We start from the raw sequence: 24,247 nt of genomic DNA on the forward strand, positions 1-24,247 counted from the left end.
AAAACACCTTACTACTTCCCAGGAGCCAATATTGCAGACTATATTAAAATTTTGGTAGCGAACAGATAGAGAAGATTCCTAATAGTTTAAAGAAAAGGCACCAACGCCAGCTGTTACCTTTTACAATCTCTTTACATCTCGAACACCTCTGTTCACGCCTATGAAAGAGAAACCGTTGACTGGAGTGACCTAGAAACAAAAGAAAAAGAGTCTGCGATGGGAGAGGAAGATACCAGCACCCTTCACCAGCATTTATCACCCCTGAGCACCCCATCTGCATATCTCTGGATGCGAAACGAAGAAAAAAGTGAAGGGATAGCGTCCATACGTAAGGCTTCGGTAAGGATGATGAATGTATAAAGCAGCCTACGAGTGTCTTTTTGTGGCCAGTCATTGTGTATTGAAAGTTTGAGATTATTATTGTATATTTTTGGTATAGAAGACGCACTCAGTTTTCAAGGTTATCTACAGTGGCGAAAAAAAATGTCACTGTTAAGACATGTACGAGGATTATTTTTTTCCATTCGATAGTCGCCTGAAAACTCTCCGCAGCTCTGTTATAATGTTCCCCGATGTACCGAATCATTCCTTATCTTTAGTGTCGAGATTCCAGGGAGGGATTACACATTTCCGTCGTCGGGAGAGAAATAAGGAGAATATGGTCAGAATAGTTACTGGGTGAAGTGCCTGGCTGAGGTAGAGGGATGGTAGCGGCAAACACACCAATAAAATTCTTTGCTAAATGGGTTGTAATATCGGTGAGGGAGGTAACGTACACATAAGCTGTATCGTATCTTCTAAGGGGCAGGAAAAGGCAGTTAAATATTATAAAGCCTTCCGGGAGGGTAAGGAAAAAGTGGTTGTTATAAGTCGCCACAGCCGTTACTGTAAGTCAGTGTGTTTCCTTCCACGAACGATATAGCCGCCTGTAGGGGCAGGTCACTTCCGCCACGGCAGACCAGGCTTATCCACAGAGTTATATACTAGAGGGTTCAACTTCAGTCTCTCGCCACGGTGAGAAGTGAAGCCACTGCTCCTGCCTGTAACTCTGTGGTCGGCCGCCGTAGGGTGACGGATTGGCGACCTTTCCATGATTCCACATGTTTAAACTTAACCACTATTAGCTAGCCACCATGATGATATTTTGGAAAACAGAGGCGATCATCGTGTTGATGAGACATTGCTGCATATCATGATCGTAAATTTGTTGCACTTAGGTATACCTACAATAAAATAATGAGAAAAAATTATGGTAGTGAATAAACATTTTTGTTCAATTTTTTTGCATCAACTTGTCATTCATGTACTTTTTATTGCATTAAATTTTTGTTTACAGTTTCAAATTCAGCACATTTTTTCCGATTCAGATGGTATATGACATGTGCCAATGTAACAATAATCAGGGGGTAAAAAATGGACAAGAAAATAACAAATCCATCTGACAGAGGATCGCCGAGGCGCTGCTAACTTGATAATAGCAGTGGCAGACATAACTATGTCATGTTAAATTTCTCTGTCTCGCCATCCGTCACCCTAAGATGGCCGCCAGTTGCTTCAAAATCCAGGCTCTGGGAACCCTCTATGTATATAACTCTGTGGGCTTATCACGTCAGTATCGAGTGTTTTCTTCGACACAAATAAACAGCGCTTTGTAAATAGAAATTATTCACTCATGAATGTTACTTCCCTCTTAAGCATATGCCAGTTCGAGGTAAGAGACGATGCCTAAAATATTTATTCATTGTATAAGAAGACTGACCAGGAAAGGCTAGCAACACACCTCTCCTACCCAGCCAGCGTGAGGCGCACAGTGTTGCTGCCAGTGTCGCACACCACCCGGGGATTACTGCACCAAACAGAAACAAAATTATAAGATAAGACCGCGACGGAAAGTCTGACAAACGTAATTCCAAGAAGCGGCTTTGCACCTTTTTAGGTGTGCGCCAACGTCGGATTAGGAGACTTCTTTTTGTTGTTTGATACTTTGTGTTTCCGTTTTATTAGTCAAGATGTTTTGCTGTGAATGAATCTTGGGCAATATATATATATATATATATATATATATATATATATATATATATATATATATATATATATATATATATATATATATATATATATATATATATATATATATATATATATATATATATATATATATATATATATATATATATATATATATATATATATATATATATATATATATATATATATATATATATATTATTATTATTGTCTCTCTCTCTCTCTCTCTCTCTCTCTCTCTCTCTCTCTCTCTCTCTCTCTCTCTCTCTCTCTCTCTCTCTCTCTCTCTCTCTCTCTCTCTCTCTCTCTCTCTCTCTCTCTCTCTCGCTCGCTCGCTCGCTCGCAGAATATATGTCTCTTTATATCCTGCCAGATATCCGAAAGCTTCACACATTTTGGAACCTTGGCACCAAAATTATTGGGCGGTGCATCTTAACTGAAGCTCTGGAAGGTTGGACACCGAGAATGTCTTACTGACCAAGGCAATGCTCGACTGTTTTCCTTTACATAAACTTAGCAACACGAACACTAAACATATTGACAATAAACAAATACAGAAGATAACAAAAATACTGAATACATTATGGTGAACAATTAGTTGCCGTTGGTCGAGGATATTTCCAGACAAAAGCTCAGAAGGGTAATGTGATAGAGTAGAACAGTTATTGGAAGAAAATTAAGCCTCAGAATGGCATAAATACGAAACATTCTAGAGATCATGAAAAATTTATGCGACCATGTTGTTGCTGAATCAGACAAAATAATTATTGATCTTTTCATCACTATTCCCTGACTCCCTTGCCCACCCAGCCACTGCCACTGCGTCCCTCTGCTACATCACCCGACTTTAAATCTGTTCCCAATATTACTCACTGCTCTCAGACCCTGTATTTCCTCTTTCCCTCGCTATACCCTTTGTCTTCAGTCTCTCCCTGTGCCACTGTCCAACCACTGCAGCTTCTCGCCATTTACTTCTCTGTCTATACGCTTTCAGTCTCTTAAAATCATTTCTGTTCATCTATCCATGTTTTTTTCCTTCCCCATTTCTTCACATAGCATAAGGAAACATGTAGACCCAACCCCTAACTCTCCCTATATCCTAGTTATTCACCATTTCCTCTCGTGGCGTCTCCTTCACACCATAGTCAGCGCTTGTCTGAGCCATGTGATCCTGTTAGATAAGAGGCTTCACCATCTTGCCTGTCTTTGTGCCCCCAGTCTTATCCTTTTCTCTTGCAGGTCAACCTTGCCTGGTCTATCTATCAATGCCATAAACCTCTTCATTATCTCTTTATTATTCCGGTATTTATATTAAGCTTCTCCCTGTCTCCTGCACGTTGGCTTCTCGTGTCCTAAGTCTTTTCATCCCTTTCTCGGTCTTCGTGGTTGCGGTATGACTTAATCTCTTCTATATTTCTTCCATATATGTCGAGGCCGGTCTGGTGTAGGCTCCCGCTGGTCCTTTCCTCCCCTCTGCTCTGCCACACAGTCCCAACACCTATCTCTTCCTCTCATATGTAAGCTATAGGTAACATATGAGAGGAAAAAATAGGTGTTGGGACTGTGTGGCAGAGCAGAGGGGAGAAATGGACCCGCGGGAGCCTACGCCAAAACGGACTCGACAATTTGGTTTCACTATAGGTCAGATTCACATGGTGTTTCCTTATTACTACAAGCATCTTCGTTATCCTCACGACCTTTGTGTCCGCAGCCTATCCTTGTCTCCTGCCACTTCATAAAACACTAACGTAATATTTTTCACTTAATTCATTTTTTTATCTGTCTATCCTCGTCTCATCTTTAAACTCCCAAAATTTGTGTCAAGCCTGTTGTCATGCCTGTCCTCGTCTTCTGCAGGTCGGCCTCACGTGCGTCCCATGGGCCCCGTGTCAGCCGTGGCCGGGGAGACCTTCCGTGTGCAGTGCCCCGTCGCAGGCTTTCCCATCACCTCCATCACTTGGGCCAAAGGTAAGGTAGCATGCTTGGGCACAGAGACGGACACACACACACACACACACACACACACACACACACACACACATCACCCTCCCCCTATACAAACCTCCCCATATCCCCCACACACAAGTCCCCAACCTCTCCACTCCCGACACACACACACACACAGCACACAAGAGACACACGCAGAGGCAATTTCCCGCGGCCATCGGAAACGGCCAAGACAGACCCGAGCAGACACGCACATGTGGGTCCCTCACGGCATACTGCTGCGCCCGATCGTGTGACTGTACGGTGCTCATGGAGCGGCGAATGAATGAGTAGCTGGAGGCCTGAGCGTGATATTAGCTAGAGAACTGTGGAATTCAGAGTAGTGGAAAAGTTAGCCAATAATGTGGAATATCTTTCTTTTCCTGTGACTGTACTGTGTTAATGGAACGGTGGACGAATGAGTGGCTGGAGGCCTGAGCTTGATATTAGCGAGAGGATTGGGGAATTCAGAGAAGTGGAGGAGTTAACTGGTGCTGTAGACTATCTTTGTTTTCGTGTTGTACGGGACTGACAAGTATAGACGAATGATCAGTGGAAAGATGGATAGACAGTTAAAGAAATGGATGTGACGAATAGTGTTGAGGAAGATTTATAGAAAATTTCGAAAAAAATGCAATGAAAATAACTAAATCAGAATATGAAGTTATGAAGATTTTTTTTTAACACGTGATAAGAAAAATAAAAGTAATCCAGCTGACGTGAAAAGAATCAGTTAAGGTGTCTGATGAAACAGGAAGGCGTGGTGAAGTAGAAGGCATAATGAGATATTTTCATTAAACATAATATATGCGTCACTTTCTGTTTACAAAGGACGGCTATGAACGACAGAATATCCTGACAACGACACATCCCGGACAGGGCTTCGTGCGCCAAACGCCTCTCGCTGCCCGTTATCGTGGCACCTTTCCCTTCCTTCTGTGCTGCCTCTAATCTCTCTGTCGGTTTGGGATTGCACCTCTCCTGTTTATCTGTCTTTCTTATTCCCTCTTTTTAAGGCGGCTCTCATATTTTATCCTTGTACGTATTCATCGATGTACTTGGATCTGTAAGTCTGTGATTAGTATGCCTGTCTGTCTGTCACGGGTTTTTGTCTGTCGTCTCCATGTATGTATGTATACATATCTATAAATTCTAGATAGCCTTTATCTGTCTACCTTGACAGTCTGTCTTTTTAAACAGTCTGTCTGTCTAAGTAGACTATCTATCTAGACAATCTGTCTATACTCTGTATTTATGTTTGATTAGACAGCCATCTGTCTATCTATCTAAGCAAACTGTCTGTCTGTATGTCTAAAAGGGTCTGCATTCCCTCTAGCCAGTCTGCCTGCCTGTGAAGACTGTCTTTGCTTGTCTTGTCTAGACTCTCTCTCTCTCTCTCTCTCTCTCTCTCTCTCTCTCTCTCTCTCTCTCTCTCTCTCTCTCTCTCTCTCTCTCTCTCTCTCTCTCTCTCTCTCTCTCTCTCTCTCTCTCTCTCTCTCTCCACACAAAGAATACAGAAAGATAAGAACAGAGAACTTTTTTTTGGTTTCGTTTTCTATTCACATATTCCTCTCCATTTCTGTTCACGTCTCGCTGCGTCACGTCGCCACCAACCTCAACACACACCTGCTGCTCCACAACCCGGCACGCCTCACGCTGCACCGCCTTCTTCTTCTTTTCTCTTCTTCTCCTTTTTTTTCCTCTCCTCCTCCTCCTCCTCCTCCTCCTCCTCCTCCTCCTTCTCCTTTATTTTTTTCTTCCTCTCCTCCTCCTCCTCCTGTTTCCCTATTGTTGCTCTTTGTTTGCAATGATACCTAGAAGTTGGCGAATGATGACTCACTTGTTATTTCGTATGTTTTCTTTGTTTTCTTTTCAACATACGTACATTCTGTCACAGAGTTGCCACGGGACACCTACAGCTTTTTGGGGAGAGTCGGAAATATACATCGAGGACAATATTCCCATGTTTTTTTGTTTTCATATGCAGTGCAAAACGCCGGTAAGCTTTATGCCAGTGCTGTGCTAGTCGCCCCAGGCCGTTAGTAGAGCAGGTGAATTATATTTGTAGTGGCTGTCGCTTCATATGATTCTTGCTTAGCGCATGCTGCCCCCCGATGCTCATCTAGCCTGAAGCAGATGAACTCAACGTTGATTGATGGGTATCTTATCAGCATATGGATAATCTCCGGCAAGTCGGTGATGGTTAGAAATTGTCCATTGGTTGCGGCAGTGGCTATCGACTTCTCGAATGCTATTAACAAGGAAAACTTAGACATCGATTTGAATTAACTTTCCTTTTTTGCTTTATTTTTACTATATGTTGATTTGTGTTGATCATTGTTTTATTCAAGCGAAGATGTCTGCATCTTAATCCTAAGTTTAAGTCTTTTGCATCAAAGATGTCTTGTGTGTATTGTCTGAGTTTGATCCGAGAAAGTCCTAGTGCCTCATGTCTCCTTACGTTGATACTATTGACAGGCCTCGTGCAGCCCCCTCTCCCCCCCGAGGCACACTGAGCACGTCAACCCGTTACCCGATACTCACAATCATGACAGCACTTGTTACCTTCCTGTTTCCACGCACTGGCGACCCTCAAACACGCTCTTTCTTTACTACGTACATGCTTCAATTATCTCAAAATATTAATGAATGCATATACACTAATACCTCATTTACTTAAAAACACAGATGACTGTTAACGCACTCTTGTTTTCTTCACCCATCCATTACACTGTTGTATGGATAATTAGCGATCCATGTATCCTATGCGTGTGGCACTGCGGTCCATTAAATCAAAAAATATAGTGTTTATGTGTTTCCCTCAAGTCAACGCATAAAAATACGTTCCAATTTTGACTACATAAAAAACAATATCAGGACACCTTTCCTCCCGTAATTGACACCCCTTTCGGTCACCTCTTCGGATTCTTTACAGGAGCAGCGAGTAGCGGGCTTTTTATATTATTGTTTCCTTTTTTTGTGTGCCCTTGTGCTGTCTCCTTTGCTGTAAAAAAAAATAGTTCACGCTGGGTGGAAACTGATGAGCCACTGCCATGTTCCTGCAGGTGGAAGAGTGCTGCCCATCAACCGGCGGCAGCGAGTGTCTGAGTCGGGTGAACTGACCATCAGCCAGGTGAGTCGCTCCGCGGACGAGGGCGACTACACCTGCACGGCCACCAACAAGCAGGGCCACGCCTCCTCCCAGTCCCTGCCGCTCAGAGTCGTAGGTAGGTTGACTCCACTTACCACAGTGGTTTATATCTGACTGTAATCTTCGCCCAGGAATCACGACCGCAGGATTATCGGTATGTTGATGTCAGCTATTATAATGATTTTTGTCTTATTATTTTGCTGTGTATCTGAGAGTAATGCTGCGTGTACTTATTGTTTATTCTTTGTTATGCTCCTTTGCTACATGATACAGCCATCAAAAAATAAAGCCACTCTTACTCAGTGTTTTTCCCAGATGCGGTGTTCGGTACGTTCAGTAAATATAATACAATTTAATGTCGTCTTATGCTACCGTTTGCAGCTATAAACAGATAAAGGCACACCAACTCATGCAGAACCAATAGTTGGAAGATTGAGTCCAAGTCCTACAATGTTATATATATTACTATTATTTCCATGTTATGTTTCCTATCTTCACTCTCAAAAGAATCAACATACATGACCACACCACTTCATGGGTAAGTTAAATAATTACAAAGCTGTATAGCTATAGGAACTTCATCTTCCTTCCTTCATTATGCTCGTGTTCTCAATCTTAAACATTTAAATATCACATTCATCAAGAGGCTTAATAATATCTAGAGCTACGATGCATTACTCTTTTCACTGCCTTACCCTTTCCATCATCCTCTCTTGGTCTAATCAATTCTGTCTTCCAATGAGAGCTAAAAATTACGATTCACTACTTTTGACCTACTCCCGTAACCAGTCCTATGACCTCAGTATTCGCCTATTTAACACTTTTTACCCCTCTACCTCTATTTAATACTTCCCTCGCCTTTTACTCTCTCTTACTTTCAATACTCGCCAACTTTTCCTTTTCTAGTACCTCTTTTAACTCTTCATGTCTCTCCCATATTGCACCGTTTCTTGTTTTTAGTACTCGTCCGTTTTTTTCCCTTTTAGTCACCTCTCTTACTCTTGTTTAGTGTCCCCTTTCCTTGACCCTTCCCTTCCCCTCCGTAGTCTGTTCCTATATTTCCAGATCCAAGACTCTCCTCGTTCAAGTAAGTGACCACCGATCAGTAATACAGTTGTTCTCCATAATACCACGTCACCTATCATGCTGGTGACATAAGTAGCGACAACCATGTGTGTGTTTGGGGCGGGGTGGTCGTGCTTGCATGTGTGTGTGTGTGTGTGTGTGTGTGTGTGTGTGTGTGTGTGTGTGTGTGTGTGTGTGTGTGTGTGTGTGTGAAATAAGACTTTTTTGTCATAATCTTGGGAGATCAAAGCCATGATATAACGCGTCTTGACTCCTTCCCAAGACTTCATGCTACCTTACGTGCACTCTGCTATAATACAGGTCTAAAAAGTCGATGTTAGTCATGAAAGATAATAACTTACCACGAGAGTTCTTGTCGCACGGTTGACAAGTCAGCGCCGCTCCACAGACTGCAGTGCGGCTGTTGAGTTTACTGGTGCGCGTACACAGACAGTTCTCTGAAAAGACACAAAGTTACGCGTCAATAGCGGCTGTGAAAATATGAATCTCATTATCAATGTAAGTAAAGCCTCCGTAAAATAATGCGTTACTGTTTGGGTTGAAATGGACTAATACAACGTTTCCCATCATCCCTCCCCCTCCCCCCCCCACAAAATTATATGTAGTAGTACCTTGCAAGACTTATGTAAACAGACATGTCCATAAGTTGATGCAATTCAATAAACACTGGAGAGGGGTTAAAGTTATTAGCGGGGGCAATACATTAAATGATGCATTCAGCACGCAGCATCGTCCAAGGTGAGATTAAGTATGAAAATTATGTTAATGGATTGTATGAAGTCTTGCAGTACAGCGAACACTAGATTAGGAGGTGAAGAGCTTTAGGTGTCAAAAAAAAACGAGATATGATGAAACTACGGAAAGCAAGCGGTACAAGTCCTTAATGCAGTGCAGCGAACAACAGATTAAGAGGCGAAGAGCTTGTAGGTGCTAAAGAAAGGAAGATGTGATGGTTTTACGGAAAATAGATAACACGGGTCCTTAATGCAGTGCCGCGAGCCATGAAGAAGCGACGTGTGTGTAAATGTGGCAGGGAGGTGAGGTGATGGAGATGTCGAAATGTGTCAACGCAACATGAGTGGCATCCAAGGTTGTGCGTTAGTTGTGGTTTCTTCATCTTAAGTTTGAATACATACGTGTTAATCTGGTAGCAGCGAGGGGCCAAATTTGTGCCTTTACCGTGTAGCAGCGACGGGCCACATTTTTGCCATGATATAACCCCCCAAAAAATAGATGATGCATAATCTGACCAGAAATGCGTTGATATATATTATGAAGTGGTTTGCGTGAGTGCTGATTTTTTCTCATTATTTCGCTTAGAGGGGCCTTTAAGAAACATGATCCCCGCAGCTACCGGGTTAACACTTGTGAGGTGAATAAAAACTCATAAATGATAGTAATATAGGAAGTGAATGCCATACAGCTAAGGACATTTGTCAAGCTTAATTAAAAGTAAATTAATTGCGACACCGAGTTCAAGTGATTAGACCTGACCAGTACATGTCTTTCAAGCAAAATTATAGGTAACTGAATTGCAACTCCACGTTCAAGTAACTATCCGAACATATGTATACTGTCCACCTTCTGCTTCCTTCGTCAAACAAGTAAGCAACACTACGAAGGAGAGGCCACCAGACCGGCATCGAGTGGGCTTCCATTTCTTCCACGCCATAACTCAGATTTTCAACAATTACAAACTTTCCATAAAACAGTTAAAGTTATCGACAGAGTGAGAAGGGAAGAGGATGGAAGAGGAGGAGGAAAGAGGTATCGGGGGAGAAACCAGATATGAGAGAGGGGAGGAGGCAAAGGAAAGGATGGAAGGAGGAAGGAGGGTTGAAAAGGGGGAAAGCGGAGGGTCAGGAAGCCCCTAAATCAGTTCGAAAACTAATTAGAGCTTTGGGAACAGATTTTTCCGTTAATTTATTTTTTATTCTTCGATAATATAAAAACAAGGGCATTTTCAGAGGGTTGCCTATATGTTCATTAGCAAGGTGAAGCCACACTGTGATGGCGGTAGAGAGAGTGAGGTAGCGTAAATGTTTTGAGCAGGGGAACAGAATAGAAAAGAAAAAGATAAAGGAAAAAGAAAATAGTGTTAACGAGAATGAGAGAGAGAGAGAGAGAGAGAGAGAGAGAGAGAGAGAGAGAGAGAGAGAGAGAGAGAGAGAGAGAGAGAGAGAGAGAGAGAGAGAGAGAGAGAGAGAGAGAGAGAGAGAGAGAGAGAGAGAGAGAGAGAGAGAGAGAGAGAGAGAGAGAGAGAGAGAGAGAGAGAGAGAGAGAGAGAGAGAGAGAGAGAGAGAGAGAGAGAAGAGAGAGAGAGAGAGAGAGACAGAGAGAGAGAGAGAGAGAGAGAGAGAGAGAGAGAGAGAGAGAGAGAGAGAGAGAGAGAGGAGAGAGGAGAGAGAGAAGAGAGAGGTCTTAAGATGAGCAAATTAATACTATAAGGAAGGTAAGCAGGCCGGCTCGCTGTTAATTAAGAACGATAAGTTAATTTCAGACTGAACAAGGTATAGAGTCGTATTATGAGACATTTCGCCGCCCAAAAACACATATTTGACAAGGCTTTCGTAGGAGTTATGGGCATATCCAGGAGTAGTTTTATGACCCTGGTTGTAGTTCGACCCTTCTTCTGCAGCTCAAGGGCACAAAAAAAGTAAACATTAATAAAAAAAAAAGCCCGCTACTCGCTGCTCCTAAAAAGAATCCAAAGAGGTGGCCGAAAGATAGGTCAGTTTCGGGAGGAGAGGTGTCCTGATACCGTGAACCTAAAGAAACACTCATTAGAACCCGACTGACCCCCTCTTTGGCCTTTAGAAATAGCTGATGTGAGAAGCGGAAATGTCTTATAATACCGACCATATACTTTTCCCTCGTTAACCTGGGTCTAAAGGTATAAAGGTACACGAACAGCCGAGGTAACGGGAAGGAGGAGGGAGCTCAGTGCTGTCATTTCCTGCAGAGCGACCACACCTTTCCTTCATGACGCCGCCTCTATGCACATAAACCTACACTAACGGTAAAGGTGACGAGGAGGAGGAAGACTCAGGGTGAGCACGGTGCTGTCATCCTCACAGAACCGCCGCAGGTGTCGCAGTTCACCCTTCCTGAATCCCTCCGTGCCGGGTCCCGCGTGGCCGTGCAGTGTGTGGTGGTGCACGGGGACCCGCCAGTCACCCTCGCCTGGCTACACGACGGTGCCCCGGCCCTCGCCACACCTGGGGTCACGGTGACACCCCTGGGTCAGTACGTGTTGGCGCTGGTCATCGAGCGGCTGCGACAGGAGCACTCCGGGAACTACACGTGCAAGGCCAGCTCGCCCGCCGCCACTTCCTCGCACTCCGCCACGCTCAGAGTACACGGTAAATCTTCTTCCTCAGCTTGTATTAACGGTAATCCTTCCTTTCAGTGCCGCCCTCTATCAAGCCCTTTGACTTCGGGTCGCTCGTGTCTGGTATGCGAACGACGGTGACCTGTGACGTGCAGATGGGTGACCCCCCCATGACGCTGACGTGGCTCCGTGACGGCCGCCCGCTCGTGCCCACCACTGACCTCCAACTCAGCCAGCACGACTCTTTCTCCTCCAGCCTCATCCTGACACACGTGCGGCCGCCCCACGCCGGTAACTACACCTGTGTGGCGCGCAACGAGGCGCGTGAGGTCAGCTACACCGCCCAGCTCCTCGTGCGCGGTAACGTACTGAGAACTGAGAAAGCTCTAGCACCGGCACGCACAGCTCAGCACAGCACAGCACAGCACAGCACCTTACAAACACCTGCACCTAGTCTTAATGGCTCACTCTCTCCTTCCAGATCCCAGAGTGGTGGACAGGTGGCACCAATTAAGCACATTATTATCACTACTGCACTAACCCCTCACCCTTTACTTAACCCGGCACTCACCAGCCACAACACCTGACCTACCTACTCTCAATACAGTCACCTGAAACAAACAACAGGGATCACACAGTAGAAAGTGTAGATGAAGAGCCTTTAGCGTGGAGAGTTCATATAAGCCTTCCACCCACTCACGATCAATCCAACCCTTGTGATAAAGATCCCAATTGAGCCAACATTCTCGTGACTTTAATGAGTAACTTCTCCAGGTGTTGTACAGGTGACTTCCACTCCACCCCCCTTTTTGCATGTCCATTCTCTGTGTCGTGGTCTTATACTTTATCATGCACACTGTAGCCTTCTTTGTATTACGGTGTTCCCTTTGCAGTGGTTGAGGTCATTGTAAATTTCAAATCAAAGGGCGGGAGCGAAAGCCAGCCATGAAATATCTCACATCCCAATTGGTGGCTTTGGCAGAGGGGAAATAAGTCAGTGGGCCTGGCTTCTCTAATATTATACTTGATGGTTCATGTTTTCCTATGAAATTTAAGTATTCAGCGAACAACTTTATGTGCCACAATAATCTCTTCGATGCAGTACCATGAACAGCACTGTCAAACACGCGAGATAAGTGGAAAACCTACCAAGGAGATGTTTATTCATCCTTTATGATGCAGTGATTTCAAAGGACGCGGATCATCTAATCTCACACAATACAAAACAAAAAGTAAAACGGAATTTATTAATATTTATAAATACCGAGACTCTACGGAGCACACTTACACGTCAAATACCACAGGAACACAAGTCTTCCCGTGATGAACAAGGCACAGACGCTTGTCATAAAGAAGAAAAAGACATCAAGGGAATATGTTATTAATTCAACATAATAATACACGGACTCCCATTCCCGCCCCTTGTGTCTAATATCAGTGAAAATAATAAAACAAGGAAAGGGTTAGCAAAGCGGCCACGTTTTGCCAGGAAAATAATACCACAATTTGGCATTCTAATTAAATAAATTAGAAAACTGATTTTCTTAATTTCATGGAGCTTGGAATATATTGCAAAATAACAAAACACTTTACGTAGTGATCATGGCACATCGAATATAAAAATAACCCAGCATAAGTCATTACGCATATTACGTACAAACTATACCGATGCCCTCCGCTCTCTGCTCGACTAAGTAAAATTTAATAAAACAAGACAAGAAGGTATAACAAAATGCCAACAGCAGTTTCTGAACTCAAAATAGGAAACATAAATAAAGTAGAAGCTAAACAAGGAAGACCTTATTATCAAACGCCAGACAAAGATAAAAAAAAAAAAAAAAGGTGTGCACCGTTTAATTCCCGAAGGTAATTTTCTCTTCCCTCCATCGCCATTTATCAACATTACTCTTCGGAACACTTTCGTGGCGCTATTTTTGCCACTACGACCTCTTTTAACCTTCTTCACTCGCTTCAGCGCACCTCACTTCACCCTCCTCACCTCACCTCACGTCATCACTCCACCTTGCCTCACCTCACCTCACCTCATCATACCTCAACTTTCCTCTTGTCTCCTCATCAAATCTAACTTTACACAACCTAAGCTAACCTGACCTGCCCTCACCTCACATTACGTTGAACCCCCTTGACCTACCTTACCTAACTTCACGCTCACCTCATCTCAAGTTACCTCATGTCATGTCACCTCACTTCACCAAATTTCCCTTTACAACCTAATCTAACCTAACTTCTCACCTCACCAGACCTCACCCTAATCTACCTCACGTCCCCTCAACCCCACTTTTACCTAACTTAACCTTACCCTCACCTCACCCTCACCTCACCGGAAGTCACCACATGTCACCTCACCTCTCCATACCTCACGTATCCCAACCTAACAAAACCTAACTTCACCTCATCTTAACTTCCCTCACGTCACTTCACCTCACTAAACCTCACCTAACCTAAATTTCCCTCACCTTAAGCTAACTTATATCAAAGTCACCTCACTTCACCCAATAGCACCTAACCAACCTAGTCTAACCTGAACTCCTCTCACCTTAAGTAACTACATGTCCACTTCACCTCACTCTAACTTCCCTCACTTCACCTCATCTCACCAAACTTCACTTAACCAACCTGGCCTAACCTAAATTTCCCTCACCTTAAACAACCTCCATGTCAACTACACCTCAACCTAACTTCCCTTACCAAACCTCACTTAACCAACCTGGCCTAACCTAAATTTTCCTCATCTTAAACGACCTTCATGTCAACTTCACCTCCCTCCCTCCCTCACGTCAGCTCACTTAACCCTAACCTCACCTCAGCTCATTTCTGTTCCCCTTAATCCTCGCTACGAATCGTCGGGGCGGGTGGGCGGATGACAAAGCACCAGGCATTAAAACTTATTCAAGACAGATCACTCGCTAATTACAGATAAGTCCCCAAGTACATCAAGATAATGGCCGGTTGATGATAGAGCGTCTAGGGAGGAGAGGAAGGAGGAGAAGGACGGGGACGGGCCACGGCGGAGGAGGGTAGAGATGGGGCAGGAGGAAGTGGCGTGGCGTGGCGTGGCGGCGCGGTGGCTGGTCTCCTTTGGGATGTGATAATAATAATAATGACTGCAGAAGAGCGTTACCGAAAGAAGAAGAAGGAGGAGGAGGTTTAATGATGAAATGGAAGGACCAGAAAAGGGGAAGTAAGAGACCGAGTTTCTTTGGAGGAGAAATCCAGACGAGGGAAAAAGGAAGAGGGAACGGAAGGGGGAGGAGGAGGTTGCGGGAGTAGCTGAAGGTGGCGTTAGTGGAGGAGGGAGAGAAAAAGAAGGCGAGTAGCTGGAATACAATAGGACGGCGAGGGAGGGAGGGATGCAACACTAATTGGCGCCGAACTGCTGGTGCGGCCAAAAGGAAGTGGAAATCGATGGATGGATTAAAAAACGGCAAAAAAGGAAGACGTGAGAGAGAGAGAGAGAGAGAGAGAGAGAGAGAGAGAGAGAGAGAGAGAGAGAGAGAGAGAGAGAGAGAGAGAGAGAGAGAGAGCACGGATAGGACAGACAGACAAGAAGACACAGACGGATAAGCAGACAACGATACAGTTAAACAGAAAGACAGACAGACATAAAAAAAACAGAGGGGCAAAGAGACAAAGACAGACAAAGACAGATGCGGACAGTAAAAGAAAGACATCGTAGATCTTAATATTGTCGTGCTAAAGTAAATTCCTAAAAAAAATATACAAAATAAACACACACACACACACACACACACACACACACACACACACACACACACAACAGCCATAAACACGCCCAAACAGACAAAAGAGAAAACCTTAAAAACTTGATCATCAGCCACCAAGAAAGAATAAAAGAAAAAAAAAACATCCCCACGACCACCGCCATCACATCATTAACCTTATGGGACGGGAGGAGGAGGAGGAGGAGGAAGAGGAGATGATGATGAAGGTGGAGTAGATCGATACCAACGGGCCCTAGTTACTCCTAATGTTGGAAGGAAATAGAAGCATCTAAGAGGCGGAGATTAGCTTCAGGAGGGGGTCGCTGGAGGTAATAGGAAGAGGGGGAGTTGGGAGGTGATGAAAGGCGGGACGATCAAGAGCAAAAGGGCAGATTCCAGGGAGAGAGAGAAGAAAGTTTAGGGTCAGAAAGAATAGGTGGATGAATAGAAAGGGGAACTGTGGGAAAAGAAGTGGAAAAGGTGAATGGAGAAGAGAGGGGAAACTTAGATATAAGAAGAAGACGAAGAAAAAGAAGAAGAGAGGGGAAACTTGGATATAAGAAGGAAAAGAAGAAAAGGAGAAAAGAGGGGAAACTTGGATATAAGAAAAGAACGGAAATGTATGAAGCGAAAACATAGGATGAAAACATAGAAATATGACAAAAAAATAAAAGGAAACAAATGAGGAGGATGAAAAATGTGAAATAAAAGAGAAAAAGTAGTGCGTGATGAAAGAAAAAGGGTTAGAAGAGAGGTCAGATGAAAGTGTGCGAATGAATAAGTGAGGGAATAAGATGAAATAAGGAGAGAGTGAATGGAAGGGAAGGAAGGACTATTAAAAGGTAAAGGAATACGGAAGAAACGTAGATGAAGGAGGGAGGCGAAAGGCGTGGACGAATGGGAGAATGTGCTAGTTAGAGTATATCAAAAGCAAAATCGAAAACAGAAAATCTATGTCAGGAAAAGGGAAAGAGAAAAGATGCAGAGAGTGAAAAAATAATGATAGGCAGAGAGGGAGAGAGGAAGAGGGAAAATGTAAGAGAGATAAAAGATGTAAAGAATAGAAAAAAACAAGTAAGAGAGTGGGAAAAAATGAAGGAAGAATTGGCAGGGAGAAGGTGTCAGCTAGTCAGAAAGAAAAAAGACGAAAAAAGATTGTGAAAAGACAAAAGGAGAATTGGGGCAACCTTTGGTAAAAAAAAAATACAGAGTTAGAGAAAGGAAGAAATGTAGAAAAGAGAAAACCTTGGATTGCGAAAGAGATAAAAAGGTGACTGGGAAGATATATCAGTATTGGTTGAAAAGTCAGGAAAGTCGTTGAAGAATTAAAGAAATCAGGAAAGAATGAACGAAAAGATGAAAGCTAATAAAGGATTACGGGCACAAAATAATAGCTGGGTAGGTTGAGATCCAAGATATCACACAGAGAAATAGAGAATGGAAAAGACTTGCGACAAAGATAAATGTGAGAGACATCATGACACTAAAAACATAAAACACAGAACCTTGACACCAGAAAGTGAAAGACGATCCTGAAAATAATGGGATTAATAACAAATTTATATTTTACAAAGACACAGAGAGAGAGAGAGAGAGAGAGAGAGAGAGAGAGAGAGAGAGAGAGAGAGAGAGAGAGAGAGAGAGAGAGAGAAAGGGGGGGTGTCATTTGAGGCGGGCCCTTTTTCCGTCACTCATTACTCCCAGTTTAGGTGAAAATAATGAGGTCATAAAAATAACTTTAGCTAATTCAAGACTGCGCAAGTTTTAAAAAGACTTTAACGAAGACCTCGCGAGCTCGTGACCTCGTTCTCCCATTGGCTCTCGTTTGCCACGGTCATTATCTTTTTTCTCTCTTTTTGCTTTTTGTCTCGCTGGACGGATTGCAGTAATTGATCGGCGCCTTAGAAAAGAACAATATAAGAAATGGCCGTATTGGCTATACAGGCAGCGCCACATGTGGCCACTCAAATCAAAGCTGTACTTTCCATAGAGTTCAAGTTATAGACTAGAGTGCGTCTGAGGCTGTCTCCAAGATACACGGCCATGGTGCCGCCATCGCTCCAAGCCGATGATCACTCCTACCCGATTTCAGTTTTTTTTTCTTCATATCAAATAGTAGTGTCAGGAAATCGGGCAGAAATAAAGTGTGTGCAGTCGTTGGCTCGGAGCGGTGGCGGCACCAAGGCCTTGTATCCTGGAGACAGCCTCAGCTGCACTCTAGTACATAACTTGAATTCTATGGAAAGTACTGCTTTGACAGTTCACCGAGTGGCCACGAGTGGCGCTGCTTGTATAGCCAATACGGTCCATTTAAAGATAAAAAATCCTACAAACAATGAATTAAAGAGATTTGAGGCAAAATAATAATGGTGAGATGACGATAATGATGACGGAGATTAATTACGATGGGATTAATTAAAACTACAAGGACTCAAGGAGGAAAACCAAGGTCACAGTTTTGACGTAAGATTAAAACGATGAGATGACGAAAACGATGATGGAGATCACGATGGATTTGATAAACAACTACACGGATGAAAAATAAAACTACTCTCCTTAAAAAGAGTGCCTGAAAATTAATCCTTGTTTGAAAAAAAAAAAAACATTTTTTTCCAAAGGCCTCTCATTCGTGTGAAAAAAACGATAACCTGGAATTGTTGAAAACTTGAAAGGGCAAGTGTTTCTTTAAGACTGCCGACGAGAGAATATAAGTCTAGATGCTGGTTAACACTTGTTTTATTTTGTATTTTGTGAGCCTACCGTCATATGTTTTATCATTTGGTGATTGAGTAAAGATGTACATTATTTCGATTAATGTGTTTCTGTGTCCGATATTTCTTTTTTTGTTTATCTGTCAGTGGTTGTTAATGCATCAATGTTATATTGTTCGAGACGTTTTCTTCTGTTTTTTATGCAAGTTGTTAGTCCATTATCACTCTTAAGATATAATCCGCAGAAATATTCTTCCTATCTATTCCCTTTTTTCCTTGCAGCTTGAACATGTGTTTGATCATTTATTTTCTCAGTATCGTTTAACTGGACCCATTCCCTTATGACTCATTATTTAGTTATTTCAGTCTAATCCCTTTAATCCTCAAAATTTATGCTCTAGGAATTAAAACGCAGGAAATTCTATATTTTTATGCCATTTCTCATACGACGAAGAAGGGAAAGAAGGAATGGCTCTTCAGAACAGTTGACAAGGTGCTTCCTCTTACCGTTGTTGCATTACCCTTCCGTCCCGACACAGAGGAGATGCCAGTAATCTGCCGCTGTCTATTTAAATGAATCGCAACTAACTATAATAACTAACTGACAAGCTATTTAGCATAACATAATTAACACGTTTGCAATGATAAAAAAATAAACTGGATAACGGTGCTTCAACTAACTTCATAATATAAGAAATAACAAACAAATCTGGCCATTTAACTATCAAACTAATCCAAGTACCTTTAACAAAAAAACTTACCTGACCTAACCTATCTGTATCAACGTTCGTTTACTCTACACACTCCCGAAGAAGAGGAAAAGAAGGAAAAGGGAGAACTCATACTCTAGAGACACTACACAACCCTTATCAGCCCTTCCTCATTCTACCTTCGGGAGTGACACAATTCTCGCCCCACAGTGCCTGCCAGGTGGGTGGTGGAGCCGCGTGACGTGAGTGTGTTGCGAGGACAGGATGCGATTCTCACCTGCCAGGCCACAGGGTTCCCCGAGCCTACCGTCACCTGGAGAAGAGCTCGGCCAGGTAAGGAAACAAGGTGAAGGGGAAAGGGAGGAGAAAAAGGAGGACTAAGGTTTGTGAGGTAGTAGAAGGTAGAAGAGGGAGGGGAGGATAAAAACGGATGAATAACGGAAATCAATGAGAATATAAAGGACGGGAGGAATTAAAAAAGAGAGAAAGGAAAAACATAAGAAGAACTTGAAAGAAAAATGACAGGAAGGGAGAAAGAAAGGGAGAAAGGAAGGTATTTTGAAGGGCACCAAGGAAGGAAAGCAGCGATGAAGAAACTGACAGGAAATAAAAGAAAGGAATTAGGATGATGAGAGAGAGAGAGAGAGAGAGAGAGAGAGAGAGAGAGAGAGAGAGAGAGAGAGAGAGAGAGAGAGAGAGAGAGAGAGAGAGAGAGAGAGAGAGAGAGAGAGAGAGAGAGAGAGAGAGAGAGAGAGAGAGAGAGAGAGAGAGAGAGAGAGAGAGAGAGAGAGAGAGAGAGAGAGAGACAAACATGAATGAATGTGAATGAGAGAGAGAAGGAGGAGGTGGAGAGCGGCGAGTGGCTGCGTCTCTCGAGTGGAACACACGTCAGGCACTGCAGAGGCACGAGTGTCTTGCCAAACAGCCACGAGTGTTCCCTCTTCATTAGACACACACACACACACACACACACACAGAAATACACACACAGAAATACACATACACACATGCTGCCTCCTTTCCAGTAAAAAAAAAACACGCACACGCAAAACACGTACATGGACACACACACACACACACACACACACACACACACACACACACACACACACACACACACACACACACACACACACACACACACACACAAACTTTGGTAATGACATTCAGCGGCAAACTAATTACTGGCCTTCACCTGTAAAGTTTGAGAGGGATTTTTGATTGCCTCGCGCCAATATCTGGAGGCATCACAACTTTCCGGCCACTCACTTTTGGAGAGGATCCGCCACCGCGGGGTTTTGGCAGGCGCGGAAGAGACGGGAAATAGAGCAGCGGTCTAGGTTGCTTGGTGGAGCTTTACATTCGGATCGAAGTCACATGATGACAACAAACTAACGGCTTATAAAATATCTTCCATCATCCTTTCATCCGACTCGTAGATAGTTGTATAAAAATGAGAACAAGGAGGAACCAAGGATAAATATATACAGTGTTTAGGGGGCACATGATGAGTTAAAGGTCAAGGAGAGTTTTCAACTTCTACTTTTAAATGAGTAAAATACACTCTTTTCATCCATTTACATTTTAACTTTACAACTGCAACACTGAACAAACACATTAAATGGCATAACCACTTTACAAATGAAGTTGAAACAAAAGAACAATCTCTCTACATTCATTTTCACTTTGTTACTGCAGTTAAGAAAACATCAAAAATAGAGGAGGACCTGAACCAATTACCTTAAAACTAGGTTCCCAACAAAATAAAACGGAACATACAGCATACAACACCATACTAATATAAGCACTAAAACTCAAAACCCGTGTTCATGCAATAAAGCTGAACAGACTCACGAGCCACTCCCTCCCACAGGTCCCGGCAAGGGCGTGTACAGCAGCGTGGACTTGGGCGTGGGCGTGAGTGTGCCGTTGAGCCGCTCGTGGGGGAACGGCACTCTCCTGGTGGGGTCGGTGACGGAGGAGGCGGAGGGAGACTACCTGTGCGAGGCCAGCAACGGGGTGGGCACGGGACTCTCGCAAATCGTCAACCTCCAGGTGCATGGTAAGTGGCTTCAGTTGTGACGGCATGTGTAAGGCAGGGGAGGGGAGACGTTTATGGTAGATCATTCAGGAAATAATATGCATTCGGCACCATGGGTTTAAGAAGTAAATGAAAAGATGACTCATAACACGATTACAGGAAGGCAATAGTATTTCACAAGTACAAATCTGGAGGCAATAAAGTTTTGAAAATGCATATGTGGAGGCTATTAGTGATGAACGAGTATATGAAAACAAAAGAATAATAAATAAGTTAAGAATGTGAAGAGAAAATGAGATCGAGCTTACTAGAAAAAAAAACTAAAAATGAAATTAAATAGATGAAGTAAGTCAGAGGCAGCTGGAAGAAAAATGCAGTAAAAAAAGAGATGAAAATGGTCTGAAGGAAGGCATAAAAAAAGTGTTGGGGGAAAAAGACCAGGGAGTTCCATTCAACAGCGAAGCGTCACCCGAATAGACGAGGTAAATGACTTTCCCAAGATAATCCCGAGATAGCCCAACTTTGGCTCGTAAAGTGTGTCAAGAGGCCAAGGAACTCCTCAGGTGAGTTCTCGTCTCTGTCTTTTGCATAGGAAGTGCTGGAGAGAGAGAGAGAGAGAGAGAGAGAGAGAGAGAGAGAGAGAGAGAGAGAGAGAGAGAGAGAGAGAGAGAGAGAGAGAGAGAGAGAGAGAGAGAGAGAGAGAGAGAGAGAGAGAGAGAGAGAGAGAGAGAGAGAGAGAGAGAGAGAGAGAGATACCATTAACAAAACAACAACATGAATCACTTACATTCGGCTTACATCATATCAAGAAACATGAATATTATCCGTCACCCTTATCGCCCAAACAAACACATACTGTTATATTAGTAACTACCGTATACTAATTAAAATCCTTACAAAACCTCAACATACAGGAATACTACACGTAACACTTTAACACCACAATTTGTTTAACCGATAACAGGAAAGCTAAAACATTATCCATGACAACACCTCGAAAATAAAAACACTATTGCAAGGTACGCTTCACACTTCAAACCCTCTTCACCTTTCCTGCACCTCCTCACGCTGTTCCTTCTCCCTCAACGTTTCCCGTCCCGCTCCTGAAGCTGTCTTTGAACCCGCAGCGCCCCCGGTGGTGAGCGGGGACGGGCGGGTGGAGGCGCGGCGCGGGGAGAACGTGAAAATGCACTGTGAGGCGCGCGGGGACCCACCCATCTCCCTCACCGTGGCGAGGGACGGGAAGCCTCTCGACACCAATGACTACAGGTGCGTTGGGGGGATGGTGGAGGTGGTGATGGTGGTGGTAATAGTAGTAGCAGTCGTAGTCGGAGTCGTAGTAGTAGTAGTAGTTGTTATTGTTGTTCTAGTAGTAGTAGTTACTGTATGATTATATTTTTACGATCTATTAATACTTTTTCTTTTTCTTTCCTCTTCTTCTTCTTCTCCCTCCTCTCCTACTTTCTCTTTTTCTTATTCTTTTCCTCCTTCTCCTTCTCCTCCTCCTCCTGCTGTTCCTCCTCCTCCCCCTTCTTTTCTTTTTCTTCGTTTTCTTTTTCTCTTCTTCGAGGGCCTTGCGTGTCCCAAAAGTGGTTCTTCTTGGTCCTCCGCTTCATCCTCTTCCTATCACTTCTTACTCACCGCTGTGTTTTTCTTCCCTCCACTCATCACCTCCCACGGAATGACTCTCTCGCATGACTCTCGCCACTTCCACCCGGCTTCTATTTTCTGTCTTTTCTCTGTCTTCCTCTCTTTTTTTTATCTTTCTTTACCTCGTCTTGTCATGTTTTTTTGGCATTTTTTAATCTTTCCTCTTCAAGCACCAATGTTTTCTGTGTCTCTCTAAAACAATAAAGAGATATGTGCACAATAAACAATAAACTTGAATCACATGTGCCAAATAAAAATTAAGCAAGAAAATCAGAGTAAAGTCGCATCAAAAACATGCAATATAATACAACCTGCATCACACCTAAATGTACAGATATACCACTTATTAGCTGTGTGTCCCCAACTCCGAACCACTCAACGAAACATAACGGAATTGAACTGAAAGAAAACAGAATCTCACACTGTACTACCGTCATTTTTTGTGTACGCTGTTACGTGTAGCAATACTGAAATAGGAGCAAACTAGGAACCCATTCAGCTTAATTGTTTCCACACCACCCAGTTCCCCTATTGTCCACCTCTCCATTCTCTCCCTCCACCTCACCATTTCTCCTCCCTCCACCTCTCTATTCCCTCCCTCTCTCCTCACTGACCCCACCCCTTTCTTCTTTCCCATCCCCATCCCCCTCCCGGCCCCAAGCTGTGTCCCTGCCCAGCCAGATATTAATAAATGCTTTGTGTTCTCTCCGACAGATGGCAGCACAGAGCAATAATCTCTGATTGCTCTGTATTTACTGGCACTCAGGCCGGTGGGGAAAAAGGATGAAAATAATAAAAATAGCGACAATAGAACACGACATGAAAGAAAGATACAGATGAGAGAGAGAGAGAGAGAGAGAGAGAGAGAGAGAGAGAGAGAGAGAGAGAGAGAGAGAGAGAGAGAGAGAGAGAGAGAGAGAGAGAGAGAGAGAGAGAGAGAGCAATGGTATATAAAAAAAAAAAAAAGATGGATGTGCACTAGCTATGAAGGATGTTCCGTTTTCAGGGGTAAATGTGGGCGTGTGTGTGTGTGTGTGTGTGTGTGTGTGTGTGTGTGTGTGTGTGTGTGTGTGTGTGTGTGTTGCAGTGCCTCCACCCACTTTAACAAATATCTCTTTTTTCCATTTATTTCTGTCCCCTCAGATCTTCCTCCATTCTACTCCTTGCCCACTCACCCCTTCCTCGATTTTTCTTCCCTTAATCCCTTCTCTTTTTTTTCTGCTACAATTTGTTCCTTCCGTTCTACCTCGCCTTCTTGCTCCCTTCAGTGTTTCTTAACTTTTCCTCCTCCTGGTCAGCTGCGGAGACTCCCGAGAGCTAAAAGTATTCCTAACTCACTCATAACTTTGTTCGTCCCTCTGCGTCTAAATCCTGAACCAAGCGCTGACTTACGCTATGAAGATGTTGGGTTGCAGGTTACTGTATGTTGACGTAGTAGTAGTAGTAGTAGTAGTAGTAGTAGTAGTAGTAGTAGTAGTAGTAGTAATAGTAGTACTAGTAGTAGTAGTAGTACTAGTAATAGTAGTATTTCCACACCGCTGTATTCCAACGTTGTCAAGTGTCGTGGTATTTATACAAAAACTTTGTTATAATCCTAAAAACGAAACAATCTTAACACTATATGACCTTATTGGATTATCAAGGTATTTAATTAAATTTATTTAAAGGTGGCAATTAGCTGACATATGAGAGGAAGCGAGAGGTGTTGAGAGTGTGTGCCAAGGTGCAGGTGCCGAGCGGGGCCGCAGTCACCACTACCCCATCGTCCAGTTTCACGAGGAAATACTATTGTAGTAGGAGTAGAAGGAGG

At 43.3% G+C, this 24,247-nt stretch overlaps 1 protein-coding gene across 6 annotated transcripts in view; it reads left to right on the forward strand.

The window, feature by feature from the left end:
• LOC127007337 (cell adhesion molecule Dscam2-like) overlaps nucleotides 1-24,247 on the forward strand; it is a 376,406-nt gene that overhangs the window by 330,903 nt on the left and 21,256 nt on the right. For 5 of the 6 annotated variants that reach the window (XM_050878193.1, XM_050878163.1, XM_050878182.1 and 2 more), the window contains exons 12-17: nucleotides 3,886-3,996; nucleotides 7,080-7,241; nucleotides 11,329-11,613; nucleotides 18,957-19,079; nucleotides 20,620-20,808; nucleotides 21,915-22,056. In XM_050878193.1, coding sequence (XP_050734150.1) covers nucleotides 3,886-3,996; nucleotides 7,080-7,241; nucleotides 11,329-11,613; nucleotides 18,957-19,079; nucleotides 20,620-20,808; nucleotides 21,915-22,056 — 1,012 coding nt within the window. Of the gene's footprint in view, nucleotides 1-3,885; nucleotides 3,997-7,079; nucleotides 7,242-11,328; nucleotides 11,614-11,660; nucleotides 11,943-18,956; nucleotides 19,080-20,619; nucleotides 20,809-21,914; nucleotides 22,057-24,247 lie in introns of all 6 variants that reach the window. The other variant, XM_050878172.1, reaches the window with a different exon arrangement.

Source organism: Eriocheir sinensis, chromosome 3, assembly GCF_024679095.1.
Source record: "Eriocheir sinensis breed Jianghai 21 chromosome 3, ASM2467909v1, whole genome shotgun sequence".
NCBI lineage: Eukaryota > Metazoa > Arthropoda > Malacostraca > Decapoda > Varunidae > Eriocheir > Eriocheir sinensis.